Here is an 11,050-nt window from a genome sequence, read left to right as displayed (position 1 = left end):
TTTCGGAGAGGCATCGTCAGAGTGTGAGATTTGTCAGGATTGAAAGACATGTTCCATGTGTTGGAGCAGTTTGTGATTTTTATCCAGATCTGCAGAGAGCGAAGAAGCTGCTGCTTGCCGGTCTGAGGGATGACATATGGCACGGCAGAGGGTGGAGTCATCAGCAAAGAGATAAAGAGGATTTTCCCGAGCGTCGGAAAGATCATTGATGAAAACCAGAAAAAGAACATGGCCCAGAACACTGCCTTGAGGAACTCCAGCCTGGACAGTAAGAGGGGATGAGAGAACTCCATTTAGGGCCACATGTTGACTGCAACAGGAGAGGAAGTAGAGCGAGATGTCTGGTTGTCATTTGTGAACCACAGAACATTGACAAGCATGTGGTCATATGAACCGATTGGAGGGTGGAAGAGCAACAGATATTTTCAGTAAATTGGTCGAAATCATATTCAGAAGAGATGGAGGCCCATTGGTTGAGATCCCTGTTGGGAAGTTGACCGATTGAGTCAGTCTCAATGAGTCGCAGAAGTCTTTTGCTGAAATATCATGGCAGGTGATGGAGGTACCCACACCTAACCGTCATTGTGGCAGTTGAAGTCACCACATATGAGGAAGAGAGAGTTGGGATGAGAGGATATAAGTTGGTCCATGTTTTCAGAGAGTGAGGTGTAAATGGAGTCATCACTGTTTGGTGGACGGAACAACACACAAATAGAGTATTGTTGTCGGCCGGGGTTCGGTGGCGATAAACGAGCGTTCGGGGAAGCAGTAGGGTCGTCTCCACTGAACACCCCGGAATTTCGGTCGTGACTCTCGGATAAGTCCGAAAGGTCCCGGGTCCCTTTGCGGACCGTGATCGCCAATATTCCGACGGCGTGAGGTCGGGGTCCACTTGTCTATTCCAATTTACCTCAGTACTCACACCGTCTAACTGCCGGGGAAACCACACCCTCAGCCGACTCTGTCCAAAGCGAGTCGCATGTACCGACTCGGGTCCGGCGTACTGAGCGGGAGTTACCAGAGCCGCACCGGTCCCATTGACAAGTAACGGCACACGGCCTCCCTAATTCCCAATACGCACAGTGCTAAACCAATGAAAGAAAGTGACAGACAACGAGCTGGTACATTGAACAATTGGGGGGGATTATTTATAATGGGGCAGGGGAGCACAGAGAGCAGAGTTATCACGACCATAAGAAATGCAATTTACAATGTACAAGGCACTAAAACAGTTAACGGCACCACACACAAACACATACACACCCAAAAGAAATGGACCTAACAGCTTGGTCTTTATTTGGCCTTTCAGCTCGGAGGGAAGGTGAGCTGAGGGCAAGAGCCTACACTTGCACCTGTCCGCCTCGTGCGGTCTGGTCGAGCTTGTCCGGTGCCGGGACTCGAACCCACCGCCACAACGCAGCACCAAGCACCAGGGACGAGGGAAAGAGCTACGGACGCCAACCAGCACGAAGGCGGACAGGTGCAAGTGTGGCCTTTAGCGACTGCAGCGCACACATGAAATTCCCTTGAGACACAGGGGATGGATTCTAACGAAACACATATTTATCGAAATAACTGAACTGCGGGGGCTGCTGACTGTCTGTGTGCATAAGGCTTCCAAATCCGTAACACTACCCCCCCCCCCTTTTTGCAGACTTGTCCCGAGTCGTGAATTTTCGTGTGTCATGCAGGTGTAGGTTTTTCCCCCAGTACGTCTTACCTACGGATCCCTGAGTGCGACATTTTTATACGTGTCCCAAAAATAACCGAGTGGGCTGCGTAACTAAACTATCAGACTCACTCGGACAACTTAAATAAATTGCCGGCGCTAGACAGACACACAGGTGGGTTACAATTTATTTACATTTCTGACATCTATTTACACTAACCATGGGCCAGGACATATTATCTCTGGAAGGAAGTCACAGCAAAGTCAACAGTTTGTGGCTTGAAGAAAGTCTCTGGCACAGGGGAATGGATGGATGCAGAAAAAACAACAATGCACGGGCTGCACAATGCAGTCCCTTTGGTGCGGCTGCCTGCAGGGCAGTCCTTGCAAAACACTGGGGATGGATGTTCCTGGCGCACATGGTTGAGATGGTGACACAGTGGCAATGCAAAGGCAGGCAAGTGAGGCAAGGCAAATGCGGACCAGCAAATACAGCACAACAGGCCGGCATATGAAGCTGGCCGGCCTCTGGTCTGCTCCGTGAGGTTCTGGAGGGAGTGCGGTGGTGTTGTCTGATCTGAAAACGGGCTCAGACCTACCCTACTGTCTCCCCCCCCCAACCTCTCGCCTTTGCCTGTCTCTGTCCATACCCACTCCCTTTGTTTGCTAAAACAAAATTTAGACTTCCCCATTTTTATTATTTTTATTTTATTATTATATATTTTAAAAATATTTTTCTTCATAATTGCTTGTCCCGAACCCCCTTACTGTCTTTGTCTGGCTAACCTATCCTGTCCATCGACTCCCAACCCCGAAGATCCTTTTTGAAGGGGAATAAAGGAGAGACTAGTGTCCTGCCTCGAGGCCCAAGGAAGCCTCAGAACAACCTCCACATTTTTCAGCAATCTTCCCAAAGTGAGTCCAGCGGCCTACAGAGAGCGAAGGGATGGATGGTGCGAAGGGGTAAATTTCCTTTCTATCCTAGAATTTATTAAACTTTAAACCATCCCCGGGGCTTTTCAACACGCCTGTCTCTTTAAACTATCGGTTCTGGCAACCATGATTCCCGTCGCCTGTGTTGGTGTTCCTTATAAATTTTGGCCTGGACCTCAAATTTTCTCTCGTGCCCTTGCACAATTTCGTGGCTGGGCAGCGTGGTTCAACTGGCTGGGACTTCCGTCTGCCAAACTCAAACTACGGCACCCCCGGGCACTGAGGCTGTCTCCTAGTCTACCTGCTCCCTATGAACGTGGGGAGTGCCCTTCCCGGCAACGCCCACGTATATGTCCACGTGCCATCTCGGTGCTCCGGGTCCCGTTTCCTACGGGCCACCCATGCCCAGTAAACTATCCTGGTCCCTTGGACCCATGGCCTACTCTGGCCGACTCGTCTGGTGCCTGGGGGGCCCTCCACTCAATACTCACCTTTCCACAGCCACGCTTCCAGCCGGTAAATGGACTCCTGCACCTTTCAAAAAGGTTTCGAGCCTTCGTACACCACCAACAACAGAACGAACTCCTTTTGATAAATTTGACTAACCCAGGAACTAACATTACACTGACCCCGGGGTCCCTTGGGTGGGATTCACTCCTCCTTCCAATCATTCGTTCGCACCATGCATTGCACATTCTCTCCACTAACACACTCAGGCCCGCTGACCAACGTTCACTAATTGTACATTTTTCACTTTTTCAATTCATTCACATCACTCAACACTGCCATTCTGCTCACTAAATTCCCCGAACTAACTCGTGCTCTCCATCATCCCTTATCCGAATGCACGTTCCTTTTAACTCTACTTAGCTAATCTACGTCCCCACTACACATTCCATGTCGGTCCGTCTCTCCCAAATCCATTTCTAAATATATCCTAAATTCCCACTAACTTGTTTCCTGGGCCCCATGAGGAACTACTCATGCCCCATGAGGCCGGTCTATCTATCGCTAAACCCTTCCCACTAACTAGTGCTCCTTTGCCAGAGTGAGGATGCTTGCCACATCCTGGCTGGGGCCATGTACTTGGAGCGAGGCCCTCTTTTTTTTTCTTGCACCGCCAGGGCGGCGGTCTGTGACTCGCTCGTTCGTCCTTTCCGTCAGACGATACCTGGGGCCTTGTAATCGCCACGGCGTAACCGAGTGATAATTACCAGAGCCGCGCCGGTGCCAATGTCAACTTACGGCACAAACGGCCTTATTACTTCTCAAGCCCAAACCATGCTCGGCCAATGGAAGAAATAATAGGCAACGAACTGGAAAACTTAACACGGGTTTTATTTTCAATAATCGGGAAGGGAGACACAGAGCAGAGTGATCACGAACATAAATGCAGGCAATGTACAGTGAGCAAAAGCACTTAACAATTCTACTTAACAGACTGGCCACAGACAGACACACACACCCAAAATGAAATGGACCTCGAGGGTCTTTATTCGGTCCTTCAGCTTGGGAGGGAAGGCGAGCTGAGGGTCAGAATCTGGTCGGGTACCTGGCCACCTCGTGCAGTTTGGCCAAGATGAGCGAACAAGGATGAGAGCAGCCGCGTCGAGCGAACCAGGATGAGACTAGCCGTGTCGAACGAACCAGGATGAGACCAGCCGGGTCGAGTGAACCAGGATGAGACCAGCCGCGTGGAGCGAACCACCAAGCACAGGACCACGGAACCACCAAAAGGAAGACCATCGAAAGAACGCCCAAACCAGACACTCCGCCAACGAAGCGAGGACCCCGGAGACAGCTGGCGATCTTTCTAATCCCTCCTCCCGTGCGAGGTGGAGGGATCCGCTCTGAGGCGATGAGCCTCCGGATTGGACGAGGGGTTTGTCGGGCGATCATTGGCCTCCCCTCATTGGACGAGAGGAACATTCCACCTTGCGGGGGCGGAGCCGGCACTGAGGTGATGAGCCTCCTGATTGGTTCGGTGGGGAAAAATGTTGGCCCTCCGTGATTGGAGGAGGTCCGGTGGGAGGGGGCAACGACCACCCTCCCCTGTTCGTGTCTGAGAACCCAGACGGAACAACCAGGGGAACACCCTATTCCCCCATCCACCCTTGTAGCAGGGCGGGGGGATCTCGTGTCGGCCGCTGTCGATTGGACGAGCTCACGGTGGGTGGAGGGAACCTCACCCCTGTACTTGACACGTTGCGAGAACGAAGAGTTTGTGGTTTGGGAGGAAGATTTTAAGATGTCGAAAACATCCAGCTGGAAAGAAACCCGCAGCGCACGGACACTTATCAACCCAATAAACATTGTGGAGGGTTCCAACTATCCATATATACTTATTGAAACAACTGAACTGTGGGACTGCTGACTTCTCTGTGTGCAAAAGGCTTCCAAATCCGAAACAATACGTCACATGGTACGGCAGAAATGTTCAAGTGAAGGGAAAATTTGAATATAATTTTTTTTTTCTGAAACCATTCAACGAAAATAATTGAAACTTTGCATGTGTTATCAACTTCCTCCGGGGTATGTTGGGGGACAATGATGACGTCATCAGTGAAGTCTTCTTACAGCCTTGATTGGTTGAATTGAAATCCTCTTAAAAATCTGAAACTTCATTTATCTGATCTATGACCAGACGTGAGTGAATAATTAAATTTTTGACGTTCATAACCCATTCCAAGAAACAATGTGATATAATAGGGTGCATGGATGATTCTCGCATGTGGGCCATGACAGTAGTGGGCCATAATAGTGAGGGATTCAGTCAATAATGGTAATTTTGTTCAGAATGAACGTGCAAGGTGAGACGATGTGCTCGACGAGTGCTGTTCAAGTTGTAAAAGTGATTTATTGATGTTTTTGCTCCATTCTTAATTTGCAGAGAAAAAATTTGAAACGTCTTCAAGTGTCAACTGTACCTCATCGGTGGTCAGAGAAGTTTCTGTCGATCATCACGTGACAGAGACTTTTTGTAAGGATGTTGACAAGTTTAGGGGTGTGTCAGCAAACAACAACTGCGACAGGTGGATCAATGTCTTGCAACAGGAGAGTCAAAGAAGAGAGAAGACAAACAATTTTGCTGTTACGAACAAAAACTTCACTTCCTCATCGTGTTTAACAGGAGGTGTTGAAATATGCACAGGTGAGACGTCACTCAGGTGCACTGAGTGTCAGAAGGGATTTTATTATTCTCCATATCTGTTGACACATCAAACGTTTCACACCGGTGAGAAACCCCACAAGTGTTCTGTTTGCAACAAAGCATTTAATCAGTCATCATACTTATATGAGCACCAGATATTGCACACCAGGAAGAAAGCCCACAATTGTTCTGTGTGCAACAAAGCCTTTGCTCGTTCATCAACTGTATCGATACATCATAGAATACACACCGGAGAGAATCCCTTCAATTGTTCTGTGTGCAACAAAGCGTTCAATAATTTATCTAACTTTCACAAACATCAAATAATTCACACTGGAGAGAAACCTTACAAGTGTTCTGTGTGTCACAAAACCTTCACTCATTCATCATCTGTATCGAAACATAAAAGAAAACACACCGGAGAGAAACCGTGCAAGTGTTCTGTGTGTCACAAGGCCTTTATTAATCCATCAACTCTATCAGTACATCAAAGAATACACACCGGAGAGAAACCTTTCAAGTGTTCTGTGTGTAACAAAGCGTTTAAACAAGCATCGAACTTACATACTCATCAAAGAATACACACCGGTGAGAAACCTTTCAAGTGTTCTGTGTGTAACAAAGCGTTTAAACAAGTATCGAACTTATATACTCATCAAAGAATGCACACGGGAGAGAAACCTTACAAATGTTCTGCGTGTAACAAGACCTTTTCCTGTTCATCATCTGTATCGACACATCAAAGAATACACAACGGAGAGAAACCTTACAAGTGTTCTGTGTGTAACAAGGCATTTACTCATTCATCATCTGCATCAAGACATCGAAGAATACACAACGGAGAGAAACCCCACAAGTGTTCTGTGTGCAACAAGGCCTTCATTAATGCATCAACTCTATCGGCACATCAAAGAATACACACCGGAGAGAAACCTTACAAGTGTTCTGTGTGTAACAAAGCGTTCAGTCAATTATCTAACTTTCTTAAACATCAAAGAATGCACACTGGAGAATAACCCTTCAATTGGTCAGTGTGTAACAAAGCGTTTAATTATATTCCATCATCTGCATCGAGATATCAAAGAATACATCAAAGCAAAATAATTTCCAGGAATAGGTGCGAGTATATGATGCCACACGTGGGATGGAAATAACAAGGAATTGAGCACGATCGATTGCAAAGAAGAGAAATGAAAAATACAATAAGATGCATCAACATATATACACCGACAACTGGGAGAACGACAAAAGAGCAGGAAGATTGTAAAAAGATCTGGGGAGAGACAAAGAAGGCACCTTTGAAGGAGCTTGGAAGACATCATCTTAACTGGGATGGAGAACGAGTCAGAGTGCAGTGTCTGGAGAAAGTCCACAGTCCCTTTCAAAACGTTCACCTTTTGATTCCTTAAAGCCTGAAATTAAATATCATTAAATCGGACTTTTTACACCTTTATGTACACATCGAAACCCACAACTTCCATGTGAAGAATAAATTATCAAAATCTCAGAAAATTAATTAAAAACACAAAACTCGACTCTCTTGTTTGGATAAGTGTCCACCCCCCGAATAATGGCAATTGTAAACGAGCTCAGGTGGAACCAATCAACTTCAAAATCACACACCAGGTAAATTTATCTCTATCTGTTGAAATTATGGTGATTCTGAGGATTTCAGAACAAAATCAGCCGTTCCTGTGGGTTTCCACTGCTGGGTCGTGAATTTCACAGCAAATGCTCAACCATGAGCTTTGGAGCACAGTCAAGACAGTCATTATTACGAAATGGAAAGCGTGTGGTACCACCAAGATCCTGCCGAGATCAGGCCGTCCCTCCAAACTGGATGACCAAGCAAGGAGACTGATCAGAGCCACCAAGCGGCCAACGGCAACTTTGAAAGAGCTTCAGGCCTTTATGGCAAAGACTGATCACTGGTGTCCATGTGACAACAGTATTGCAAGCACTCCACAAGTCCAGGCTCCACTGTCAGGTGGCAAGAAGGAAGCCATTCCACAAAAAAACCCACCTTGAGTCTTGCTTGAGGAATACAAAAAAACACTCGAGAGATTCTGAGGCCATGTGGAAAAAGGTTTTGTGGTCTGATGGAACTTTTGGAAAAATGCAAAACGCTACATTTGGTGCATTCCCAACAAAGCACATCAGCCAAAGGACACCATACCTACTGTGAAGCCTGGTTATGGCATCATCATGTCATGGGGATGTTTCTCATCATCAGGGACTGGGGCACTTTTTGTTGTTTTTTGTATACCAAGTCGAGTCCTGTGAAAGAGCAAATACACAGAAACATATCACAAGGCCGGAGACAAGAAGGGAGGGAGAGGGAAGCACAAAATAGTGGAGAAAAAAAGAGAAGAAGATATCTGTGGAAGGGAGAGGGATGGGGTAAGAAGGATGGTACTTCAGGGACTGTCAGGAAGGAAAACAGAGAAGTTGAAGCAGGTGGGTTTGGGGTGGATCAACTGGGGTCATAGATATCAAGGTTTTGGATGGGGGAACATATGAGATGGTGGTGAACAGCTGCTTTGAAGACCTGGAGGGAGGATAGTGTGGGAGTTTATTCCAGAGGCAGGAAAAAAAAAGGAATGAAAGAGTGAAGGTGAGCTGTAATTCTTGATTTTGACATTTTCACAAGAATGGGGGATGTGGCAGACCTTGAGCACCCTGTGGAAATATCAGGGGTACAGATCACAGACAGAGCAGGGGGGGGGGGGAGCAAGGCCAGGGAGGAGATGGTAGAAGACAGAAAGACCACCGACCTGCCTCCGGTGAGAGATCCAACGACTCAGCTTGAGATCGCAATGATCAGGAAGATACCAATGATCCAAAAAGCCTTGGTTTCCACAACGTTAAGTCGAGCCCCGTGTGAAGCATGAGAACCACCCCGGAGGGGGGAGCAGTGATCCATCAGTCTGCGGATGAAAGCTTGGTAAATGGTTTGAATCTCAGGTGTGCCAAGGAAGGACTTCACACAACGGAGGATGCCCAGTTGGCAACAAGTTTAATTGGCAACATTTTATCATCTTGCCAAAACGAAGTTTTTGCAAGATATGTTAGTCAGCTTGTATGTTTGTTTTTGTTTGTTTGTTTGTCTGTAATCACGTATAAAAAATTCTGCAGAGCACAGTTATCATTGGAAATTTTTGTAACTTCGCATATCAGAGACCTATAGAGGTCCCTTTCAGTGCACAAAATTTTGAAGGTCAAGGTCAAAGGTCAAGGTCACTTTGTCGCAAATCAGGGGAGTCGACGAAACCCTTATTTTTTGAGTAATTTTGATCGGATCGTCTTCAAACTTCATGGAAATATAGTTCATGGTCTGGCGCTCAGTTGATTAATTTTTGGTGGCGATTGGCCCTGACCTTCATGGTTAGCGCCTCAGGTCAAACATATTTGACCACAAGGTCAAATTTTCAAGTTTTAGGAACCATATCCTGTAGTACCTCAAATTGAACACCTCGATGAGTGCTTTCTAGATATGTCAAGCTTGAGACATTATGACGTCATTTGGTGACGTTAGGAGGAAAAAGCTTTTTTTTCATGGTAACTCTGCAGAACGATTCTCATCGGAATCTCTCGTCGGCAGATATTCCTCAAGGAGTCGCTCCTGGTGGATAGCAGCTCTGTTCACCTCAGTGTGACCTTAAAGAAGTCACACGTGGCCACCTTTTGGCAAGATACGGGTCACCCTGCGGGTGACATTGGTTTATTTATTTATTTTTCAACTTGAAAGTTTCATCTTTGTCGGTCAAAGTCATGAACACGTGATTTGGCGGGAACGAATCAGATACAACGATCAGGTCGTTCGCTGTTGCCGGAGTAGCTCTTGCTCTCCACCTGGGTGCCATAGCGAACTATCCTTCACTTGACACGACCGTGCGGTCCATCATGACCCGAGATCTCAGAGTTTTTTTTCAAAACTTTTTTACTTTACTCTTTTTTCACTTTACCCCAACTTTCCTTCTCTTTTTTGGATGCTGTGTCGAGACTCGTGTGAGAGCTGTGAGGGCCATTTGTCCGTCAGTCAGTCTGTCTGTCTGTTTGTCCGCACAGAACTTTTGTGCTATTCTCCGCCACTGCTGTCGGATTGAGACGAAATTTTCAACAAACGGGTGATGGTGATGGTGATGTGGAACACATGTTTAATACTTCAATTGTCATCATTCCAGTTAGCTAGGTTTGGATACCTCTCTCACCTGTCATGGCACTTCAGCAAAAGCTTTCTGCGACTCATTGGACTGACTCAATCGGTCAACTTCGCGACCCGGATCTCAACCAATGGTACTCCATCTCTTATGGATCTGATTTTGAGAAATTTCCCTGACAATATCTGCTGTTCTTACTCCGCTCCAATCGGTTGTTCTGACCACGTCCTTTTCAAAGTGGACATCTCTCTGACTGTTATCAGAGAACCACCTCACCGCCGTCGACTCTGGCATATCACTCAAGCCGACTGGCAGGGTTTCCAAGCAGCCATCAAACTTATAGACTGGTCTCCTATCGCCACTTTCTCCAACCAACTCATCCTGGGAATTCTTTCAAAAAAAGTAGCTCTCCCTCATGCACAGATTTATCCCATCTCGACTTCAGTTGTCCTACCCTTCCTCCCGCCCTTGGTTCACTGAACTTTGTGGTGAGGCAGTTGTCCTGAAACAACTTGCCTTTGCCTCATGAAAAGCAAACCCAAGTGAGGTAATCTCAGATCCTTGCATAAAGCTTGGAAAAAGTGTGTATCTACCCTCAGGAGAGCCAGAAAACAACATCTTTCCAAACTCAAGTCCGAACTTTCAATCCTCTCTCCCTCCTAAAAATCCTGGTGGGGTCCAATCAAATCTGTTTCTGGTGTATGTTCCCCCTCCATCACCTCCCTCACCTCAAATGGCCGCACTTCTGATACCGCACGTGAAAAGACTGAATGCCTAAACTCGGTGTTTGCAGCTAAATCTTGTGTCCAAAACCCATCGCTTTCTCGACCCACCTTACCCAGTCACACCCAACACTCCCTGGACTCCTTTTCTCCTGACAAGGTGGAGAGTTTGCTGTCAAACCTCAACTCAGATTCTGCAACCAGTCCAGATGGCATCAGCCCACGTGTCCTAATAACCTGCTCGTCTGCTCTTGCTCACCCTCTCTCTCTTATATTCACCCTCTCATTTGCCAAAGGTCATCTGCCATCTGCTTCGAAATCAGCAAACATTACTGCCCTGCATTAAAAGTTGCAAAAACAGATCCCTGCAACGACAGACCAATCAGCCTTCTGCCAATCAGCAAGGTCATGGAAT

General features: G+C 46.8%; 1 protein-coding gene across 1 annotated transcript; it reads left to right on the top strand.

Annotated features, from left to right (window-relative positions):
* The first annotated feature begins 3,036 nt into the window (after positions 1-3,036).
* LOC147006639 (uncharacterized) lies at positions 3,037-7,478 on the top strand. Its single transcript, XM_085868272.1, has 2 exons — positions 3,037-3,118; positions 5,493-7,478. Exons 1-2 carry the CDS (start codon positions 3,037-3,039, stop codon positions 6,767-6,769), a joined length of 1,359 nt encoding a protein of 452 aa, XP_085724398.1. The 3' UTR covers positions 6,770-7,478.
* The last annotated feature ends 3,572 nt before the right edge of the window (positions 7,479-11,050 follow it).

The sequence above is a fragment of the Eptatretus burgeri genome, unplaced genomic scaffold (genome assembly GCF_056783735.1).
Source record: "Eptatretus burgeri isolate ZD-2024b unplaced genomic scaffold, Ebu_testis_v1 Ebu_testis_scaffold_3158, whole genome shotgun sequence".
Classification (NCBI taxonomy): Eukaryota; Metazoa; Chordata; class Myxini; order Myxiniformes; family Myxinidae; genus Eptatretus; species Eptatretus burgeri.
This window is presented reverse-complemented; position numbering and strand designations above follow the sequence as displayed.

Coding starts and splice junctions, on each gene's coding strand:
- LOC147006639 (XM_085868272.1), top strand. CDS start 3,037: ATGGCCTACTCTGGCCGACTCGTCTGGTGCCTGGGGGGCCCTCCACTC. Junction 3,119..5,492: donor CACAGCCACGCTTCCAGCCG/GTAAATGGACTC, acceptor CTTAATTTGCAG/AGAAAAAATTTGAAACGTCT.